Source organism: Glycine max, chromosome 13 (genome assembly GCF_000004515.6).
Source record: "Glycine max cultivar Williams 82 chromosome 13, Glycine_max_v4.0, whole genome shotgun sequence".
NCBI classification, from domain to species: domain Eukaryota; kingdom Viridiplantae; phylum Streptophyta; class Magnoliopsida; order Fabales; family Fabaceae; genus Glycine; species Glycine max.
Window position 1 is genome coordinate 44,609,851 of NC_038249.2, and position 9,817 is coordinate 44,619,667.

General features: G+C 31.6%; 1 protein-coding gene and 1 pseudogene across 1 annotated transcript; one reads left to right on the forward strand and one right to left on the reverse strand.

Annotated features, from left to right (window-relative positions):
* Positions 1-1,512: 1,512 nt before the first annotated feature.
* Positions 1,513-4,496, reverse strand: LOC100806686 (probable 2-oxoglutarate-dependent dioxygenase At5g05600; annotated as a pseudogene).
* Positions 4,497-5,573: 1,077 nt separating this feature from the next.
* Positions 5,574-8,839, forward strand: LOC100306106 (uncharacterized). The gene is given in 10 exon segments (NM_001250698.2): positions 5,574-5,669; positions 5,752-5,784; positions 5,872-5,937; positions 6,583-6,699; positions 7,265-7,342; positions 7,430-7,535; positions 7,662-7,708; positions 8,358-8,435; positions 8,528-8,593; positions 8,686-8,839. Coding segments are annotated over 10 exon segments (756 nt in total). The 5' UTR covers positions 5,574-5,612; the 3' UTR covers positions 8,794-8,839.
* The last annotated feature ends 978 nt before the right edge of the window (positions 8,840-9,817 follow it).

Genomic DNA, 9,817 nt, shown 5'->3' on the forward strand with positions numbered 1-9,817 from the left:
GACCCATGTGTATGGAAAGGGGGTCTTACCCCCTAAATTTTTTTCGGTCACACTAATTAGTTGCTTTTTCCTAAATGTATGTTATTGTATGTTTTGTATTCGAAGATAGGTTGTATTACAATTTTGATAGAAATGAGAGCTAACATGAAATAAAAAAAAGTAATAAGTTACGAATTTTAATCCAAAAATCGTAATATCTGTTACTATTTATTTCATTTTCGATAATAATATAAAATCCACCCATACGAAAAAGGCATAAAAAATTTACACTCATTTAATAAAAAAGCTTAAATATAATCGAACTTATCTGATGGAATAAGCATGAGAGGACCGATGTGTATGGAAAGGGGGTCTTACCCCCTAAAATTTTTTCTGTCACACCAATTAGTTGGTTTTTCCTAAATTTATGCTATTCTATGTTTTTATTCGAACGTAGATTGTATTACAATTGATAGAAATGGAAACTAACATGAAATAATCGACGGAAATTGATTTAGGTTATCATCTCTTTCTATATCAATTAACGTTATTTATTTGTTTTCCGTGCTTAATCAAATCATAAAAAGATTTATCCTATCTCAATATTATGCTTTGTCACTTTTTAATTATTATATAATCAGTTTTTACTTTTGAATTTTCTAAATTAAAAATAAATAATACACTTCTTTTAAGAAATTTTATTTAAATATTATATTTAATCAAATTTAAATTATTATATAATTAAATTTTTAATCCCTAACTTTTTCTAAATTATAAAATTAACAATAATCTTATTTTTGAGTAAATTATATTGGTATTTTTTGAAATTTTTTTATATTACACATATATTTTATGTCCAGTACATTAAACTCTATTAGGATGGGAATACACAACCTAATCATATTTTTTAAACATTTAAGAAATTGATATTGATATTTTTTTTCTCAAACAAAAAAATGATACGTTAACTAATAAAGTTAAATAATCATATTTAATTGCGTTGATTTCAATTTTTTTTTTAATTTATCATTAATTGGAACTTGATATTAAGGATAATAAAAAATTATTAAAATTAACACTTTAATCAAATGAAAGACATTTTAAATATAATGACATTAAATAAGGTAAAATTATTTAAATTTTTTTATATTTGATAACAAGAAAAATATTTTATTTTTATTTTTATATTTAATACCAAAAGAAATAAAATATAAGGGATATTAGTGTAATATTTTTAAACAATTAAAGGAACTAATATAAAGATAAAAGTATACTAATATAATTTGATTCATTCTCAAAATATGTGTGGTTGCCCTCTTTTGGTTGAAGTCTGGTTTCACCCTTCGGATAAAACTTTGTTGTTGTAGTTTAGATGAAACATTTGTGGTTGAATATAATAAAATATTTAATTTTTTTATTTATAATTTGCATTTAAATTTTAAAATACTCAATCCTCACCGTAAATGTATAAACACAATAAATATTCCAACAACAAAAAAAGGAGATCTAATCTAAATACATGTACATACTCACTTAATTAGCATCGATAGGTTTTATTTTATTCAGAGCTCTAGACTCTAGCAGTCTAGCTACAACTGTGATATCTTTTGCTACATGGATTGCTCTCATTCCTCGCTGATAGTATTTCCAATGTGTATCAGCATAATATCTTGGTTGTTCCTCATTCACCAAACTTTGTTCTGGTCCAATTTCTTTGTTTGGCTCCGGGGTATAGAACATCGCAACAGATATTCTTTCCCTCTTGGAGTTTGCTAGTACCCTATGCACGGGACTCTTGAAAATTCCATTAGTCATTATCTGCAGTATTAGAAAGGAACATTACTATTGTCACATGTATGATCCTTGAAGTGCATTACCCACGCTATGTCATCTCTAAGAGTTAAGCAAAAAGTAGTAACTTTAAGAGGGTAGACAACAAAATTGAAATTCAGAAAAAAGTAAAAAATGAGTGTCATGTTAAGTTGTAATATTATATTGGATAAATAACTACTTTTATTTCTGAATATGTAATTTGTTAATAAATGCATTCCTGAAATATGAAAATATAAAATTTAATCTCTGAAATTATAAAAGTATGACAAATATATACCGTCGTTAACTTTCGTCCATCACTGTTAATAAAATAATTTACGTGGCAAAAAAGGACAAATTTGTCATTTAAATGACTGTCAACCTGACCATCTTTAATTGTCGACCTAGGAGCATATTTCTCATATAATATTTTTTTACTTTTCGTCTTCCTACCCCGTTGAGAAATGCGTCCCTGGAAGATGAAAATACAAGATTTAGTCCTTAAAAATGTAAAAAGTGCGATAAATATATATAGACGTTAACAGTAGATTTGTGAATAATTATTATTATTTGAAAAAAAATTATAATGATTATGACAAAATTTTTGAAGAGTTGTATCACACTCATAAATGTTTGTGTTCTGTTATATATTTTTTAAGCTATCAACATAAAAAAACAATAATTTACTGTAAATGATAAAAAAATTACTGTTTCTGTTTAATTAAACATTATTTATTTAATTATTGTTTATTATAAATTTTCATAATAAAATATGAATGTCTATTAATATATACAATGCTGTCAAATTATAAATTATAATACAAGTTTGTTGATTTTTAAATTAATTTTTTAAATTATATACATTTATTTTTTATTGACTGGTCATTCAACAAATTATAATCTTAAAAAAATCATTCCAAAGTAGGTGAGTGTTTTTTACAAATTAAAAGTGTCATTATAATTGTAATTTTTCCTAAAAATTATTCATAGATCTAATTTAACTATAATATTTTACAATAAACATTTTTTTACTTAAACCTTTTATCAAGCATTAGAATACAAAAAAATTATTTACAAGTTTATAAAACAAGTATTTTTTTTTCTTTTAAATTCAATTTAATTTATGAGTTTTTATCATTAATTTAAAGTTAATAAAGCAAATACAAAAAAAATTATTTATTATATTTTGTGAATTTTAGTTAACAACCAAATTGAAATTTTAAATGTATACTAACTTTAGTTTATTATTTGAGATGAGTTAAGTTAAAAAAATATTAAATTATTAATTTGATTCTTTTGTTGTCATTATTATAAAATTTTTCAAATTATAATAATGAGTTATAATCTATAATTAAGGTTCGAATATATTTATCGCACTTTTTACACTTTCTGAGATTCTTTCAAATACGTATTTATTAACAAATTATACATTTAGACACAAAAGTAACTATTTACCCTATTATATTAGTTGAAATATTGATGAAAATGCTCAAATATGCAACAAGCAACAAAAACTGGATATTTGGGTACAGGTACAACGCATGATGTGTTCGTTCTATCTGGAACGTTGTCCTAATTAAAGGCCACTATTGGGCCATTAATTTACCCAAGGTCAAGTGTTCAAATCTCTTATATATGTACCGGCAAAAAAAGTTATAAAAACAAATTAACAAGTACATCCATTTGATCTCCCATGAGAACTAAAAGGGCATGAGAAATTGTTGAAATTGTGAACCATTTTCCATCATGGTGGACTTGGAGTCTCTCAACATCATCTTGCAGTATAATGATGTACCCCGATCCATCTGCATGGGGTTTAAGTCCAAGCACAAGATTAGGTCGGTCGTGTACAAAAAGGGTAGTAGTTGAACCTCACTTGCAGCAGAGCTTGTTCACCAAATTGATTCAGGAAGCAATTTTCTTCTAAATCCAGTGACTTTGCAATTGCTTTAGAAATAAGATTTGTTGCCTCTCTCATCTTTGCGCTGTATTCTTCCACAGCATCCCTGCACAACAAGTGTGACTTACGTAATAATAATACTTTAACATAAACAAGGCAGCTACCAACCTTTAATTTTGAACATTTGTTTGTTGCATAATTAGTTAGCACTTAGCATTAAGACAGCCCTTTTTTACTCCTTGGTAAAATATTCAGTTTTTATTGACCTCAAGGATGATGGATTTTCTGGCCAGAGGCTTGGCTTCCTTGTGTCTTCAGATACATCAAGAAACAAACGATCTGACCAATCTAAAGACTGGCCTTCTTCAGGAACTGGATCAGCACCATACCCTTCAAATTCTTCCACTCCTTTAGAAATTATCTTCTTTTGTTCCATTGGCTGCTCGAAAAATTCCCTTGCAACTTGACGAACCTTATCCAAAAGTGAGCTTGATGTTCCATAGTTTATTGCCTGAAATTCCAGAAAACAAAGGTTATAGGATTGTTTTGTGCATGTGATATCTAAAAGCTGAAAATAAATTAGGTATTAATATATTCAAATTACAACCATTAATAATATTAGATATAGATTCAAAATACAATTCGATCATTTATTATTATCTTAAACATACTTTAAGTCAATAAGTTAAAGCATATGGTATGTATGTACCACAAAGCATCCCCAGCAAGAGAGAGCCGATCTTAGTCTTTGTAGCTCTTGTTTTTGTTTTGTTGGTGAAGAAAGGAGGCCGAAATCAATGATGGGTAGTGAACATGACGCAGAAGGCACGTTTTGTGTATATTTATTTATTAGAATTTTCTATTCTAATAACTAATATGTATTAATATTATAAGATAATTATATTATGGGATGATGAAAATTCTATTAAATTAATATACTATAAGATTATTGTCTTCAATATACCAAATTATCACATGTAATTTTTTTTTTCTTCATCGGAAGAGTTACTAAAATCCTATTAAGGATTAAAGAGACTCTGGTTGAAGAAGAGAACCATAAAATCACCAGCTACGCTATTAAGCACTTATTCATTGTTTTTTATATCATTTCGTATCAGATTCTAAAAATAAATACATAGATTAGAAATCACCTATGTATTCAAATTCCGATGCGTTTGTTTAATTAATCATTATAGATTCAAGTATTCTTAAAATTTTTCGTGATAATCTAACGTAATTCTTAGTGGTTATTGATATTTTATAAGGATTTTCTAAAATTCCAACATCATCAACTCTACAAACATAAGGTGGAGGCAAACATAAGGTGGAGGTGGTTCCTCCCCATTTTGGACCATTTCTTGTACATGCTTGGATAGCAGCTATAGAAATTCCTTCCATATTGGATCAATGACTCAGACACCTTCCTCTTCCTTACCTATGCAACTGTTCTACTACTACTTCTCTCTTTGTTAACGTACCTTGCTTAATTTTTATCACCACGTGGGAACCTCTCATGTCAAGGAGTGTGTAACTTGTAGAGATAGCTCATTTCTGATAAATTATGAACGGAGGCTAAATATATATAAAAATATCAGGCGGTGCGGTTATCATTCAAAGGTTTCGTGAGATTCGTGCAATCTAGCATTTTCCTTTAAAAAATTCAAAGGATGCGAAGAAGAAAATGGGAGTGTGAATAGCATATTTTTCATTGTACATAAAGGTCCACAGTATTATCCAGTGATTGAAGGCCCAAACAAAATCCCATCCATGAACGTGTGAATGTTCCATTGATGAGATCCAACGGCCAGCACGGTGCCACCTTTCCATGTTCTCTTACACTACACCCTTCACTTCACCCTCTCTACTCTCTCTCTCTCTCTCTCTCTGCGATCTGCTTCGTGTTGTAGCTAGCTCCTCGAAAATGCTGGCACGCCTCGCCGCGAGTCGCTTCAACGAGATCCGTCAGATTTTCCGTCAGGTTTTCCGTCCATTTCCCCTCCCATTTTTTTCACTTCCTTTTCCGATTTCTGATTCTGATTTTTGGTTTCCCCCTTTGTCAGCCTTCTAGGGCTTTCTCGACCGCTCTGAACTACGTAAGTGCTATTCCTTCTGGCTTCAATTTTCTCCGTGTTCCGTTTCGTGATTGTGACTGTTGATGTATCCATTTTCGATTGGCACAGCACCTTGACACACCGGACAACAACCCTAAACTTCCATGGGAATTCACCGAGGCCAATCAAGCAAAGGTAATGTTTCATCATAGCACTTGAAATGCGGGTACTCGGATTTGTGATCATTTGCCATTGTATAGTTCATCGTAAGTATCGAAATACAAAAAGTAAAATGAATGTAGCGACAGGCACTGCTGAAGATTATCAGTCCAATTATCTTGCTTTTATGGGGTAATGCCTAATGCTATCAGCGTTTTGTCTTTACAAACTCTTCATATTCTATTACTTTACTACTTAGCCCAACGAAATGAATTATATATATTCTGTTATAGTAAATCTGAGTTTGGTTTGGACATAAAAAAATTGGTGTACGAGAAAAGTAGGTGTTGTGTTGCAACTTATTGCAGTATTGTATTGTTTGTTTTGCCCCACCATTATTACTCTTTTGCATGACTAGCTTTATTCTTTCACCTGATTACTTGATCAATTGGGTTTAACATGTAGAGTTAAAGGCTGCTTGTTAAAGTATAAAATATTATGGAGAAAGTGTAGAGTGATATGATTTGATGCCTTGTTGATTGATTGGTTCTATGTCAATATTGTTTCCAAATTCCAAGAGTTATGGATCTTTAGTTCAATGTGGACATTACATGTATGATCCATTTTGGCATGTAGCCCATATTTAAAACATTTAATGATTTAAATCTGTGACAATTACAGGTTAAGGAGATTTTGTCTCACTATCCATCCAACTATAAGCAATCTGCTACAATTCCTCTTTTGGATCTTGCCCAGCAGCAGCATGGTGGCTGGCTCCCTGTTTCTGCAATGGATGCGGTATGTTGGCCTTCTGCTTGAAGTATTCTTCTTCAAACATCTAGAAACATATCACAGGACTATGTCTGATTCTCTGAGCAGGTCCTGTACTCCTGTTGCATGGAAAAGGTGTTATTGTGCCAAATAGATAATGTCTATTAAGTACCAATTAGAATAAGACCCTTAATAATTCCCATGGTTGTCTTGACATTCTTGTAACAGGATGCAAAATATATTTACATATTTACAGCAAAGATGATCCCGTCAAAGTGAAGTTGTGCTTGTTATAGTTTGTTGTGCACATCCTTTTGTTAAAGCATCATTCTGTTGGTTGACATACATGCCATTTCTAAAATATATGCATGCAACAAGGTTTGATTATTGATATACAGATTATTTCTTCTTCTATGCAAGTACTCATCATTATTTCATTGAGTTTTACTTGTAGCTTCTCGACTTTGATGCTTCAGTGAAAATCCCTAATTAACATAATGTTTGCAAAGTGCAATTTAAATTTTTTTTAATAATGCAAAAAGCTATATAACTCTTTATTTACAAATTGCAATCAGTGTTATGGATTATTCAGGTAGCTAAGATTGTAGAGGTTCCTCCCATACGGGTCTATGAGGTTGCCACATTTTACTCCATGTTCAACCGAGCTAAGGTGAAAGCTTATTATGCTTTTATGCTTTCAATGTTGCTAATCCACATTAATACAGGCCAAAGCTTATCTGGACCAACTTGCTTTCAGGTTGGGAAGTACCATCTGTTGGTTTGTGGAACAACACCTTGTATGATAAGAGGTTCACGAGGAATTGAAGAAGCCTTATTGAAACACTTGGGAGTGAAGCGCAATGGTTGGTTCGCCTGTCTTAATTTCTCTCATTATCTGTCAGGATATCACCGAACCAGATCTTATTCATGACAAATTGGAACTATATGCATTTACTAATAATTAGTTTCCTTTCTCCTCTGATTTGCAGAAGTAACACCAGATGGTTTGTTTTCTGTTGGAGAAATGGAATGCATGGTAAGTCTTTTGTTTGAGCCTTATTTTAATTTCATTGAATTCATTGTTTTTAGAGTTGAGGGCGAGCCCTGGTGCAGCGGTAAAGTTGTGCCTTGGTGACTTGTTGGTCATGGGTTCGAATCCGGAAACAACCTCTTTGCATATGCAAGGGTAAGGCTGCGTACAATATCCCTCCCCCATACCTTCACATAGCGAAGAGCCTCTGGGCAATGGGGTACGAAGTTTTTTTATTGTTTTTAGAGTTGTAGCATTGCTTGATATGCCCTGGCACTACAATTGTATTGAGTGGAAAGAATTACACAAAGTTCAAAACTGCTTGGCAAGTAGTGTTGTGATAAATTTGGATATATTTAACCTTTTCCCAGTAATATTAAGTTATCCTAAAAATCCCTTGGATTGTTAGCATAAGAAAGATTAAAACAAAATTAATGGGACATTAATAACTAACTGATGGAAAAAAAGGAATCACCTATTGTGGTATACAGCTTTTGTTATTTAGTGAAAAATAAAATCCAAGAGGATGTGAAAGAGGTGCATACTTGTCTTCTGTATCCTCCTATATGTAGTCTCTAGAGTGGTAACTTGATGTTCTTGCATAATTTTATTGATCAAACAATGGTGAAAGATTGAATTTATTGGTGTTGTGCAGGGATGCTGTGTGAATGCTCCTATGATTACAGTGGCCGATTATTCAAATGGATCGGAGGGATATACTTATAATTACTTTGTCTGTCTTTCCTCTTTTTTCCCTTTTTATTTTGGGTGTGGGGAGGTTGCTTCTGAAACACACTCTAACATGTCATATTGATGTGAATTCAGGAAGATATAACCCCAGAGAAAGTAGTTGAGATAGTAGAAAAGCTGAGAAAGGGTGAGAAGCCACCGGTAAGGACATTGGCCATGATCTATTTCATTATTGTCCATGTTCTAGAAACTTACACCTTCTTGGATTATGAATCTGGTTTCTTTTTATTTAGCACGGCACCCAAAATCCCCGCCGAATTAAGAGTGGACCTGAAGGAGGGAACACTACTTTGTTAAGTGAGCCCAAGCCTCCTCCCTGCCGTGACCTGGATTCCTGCTGAAGTGTTGTATACTTTTTGCCTTCAATAATGTGAGGCTTGCATGTCTTGGAGCTTGCCTTAATTGAAACATTGTCAGACTGTTAGATGCTCAACCAATTTTTGTATGAATCATCCTGGATGGCTTCCGTTTCAAAAATTTGTTCCATAAACGCCATCCATAAATTTCTTGGCTTGTTTATTACTTACCAGCGTTATCTATGCGTTTCTGTACTCTGTACATTAATCATCATGAATGAAATTTGAGATTACGATGAAAGATAATTTAGTTAAGAAGTGAAATGCATTACCCGCGTAGGTGTGTAGAATGGATTTATCAACAATGGTATGGGAGAGCAATCATGTTCAATGCAATATTCACTTCCTTGATAATGGCCAAAGGGTATTCCGGTCCTGGCATGATAGATTGAAAAATGAAGTTTGATTGTTTAAGGAATACCAAAGCTGACAATCAGGGTAATTCCTTGACAGGACCAAGCATGGTAACATGCTCCTTTCCCGTATCAGTATCATTCTTGTTATTAGATTTTAACAAAATCCTGAATAAGTACCGACATACGTGGTATATTCTTCGGCTTTGATTATTGGATTTCTCGAAGGACGCGGACACAATTCCATTGGAGTTATCAATGATATGAACCACTTGAAGTAATCTTTAATCTTCTATTTTAGGAAAGAGATTCCGCATTGAAGAATATACTGAACAAGATAGGCTTTTTTACTGTTTAGGGGTGTTTTTTTTAACTGGGAGTCGCTTTTAAGTAATTATTCAAACGGGAGTAAGTTGTGACAAGTGTCACAACTTCTAAGTTAGAAAGTCATGACATTTTATATAACTTCAGTTAATTTTTTTTTTACTTTAAAGTAGTAAGCATTTATTTTTTGCCTTTACGACTTTAATGTTGTAAAAAAAACCTTTATTTTAAAAAAAATGTTAAATTTATTTGTTTCTTAAAAAATAACAGTTTTTTTTTTACTTTTTTTTCTAATTTTTCCAAATTATAAAAAAATTATTTATTTAATGTCA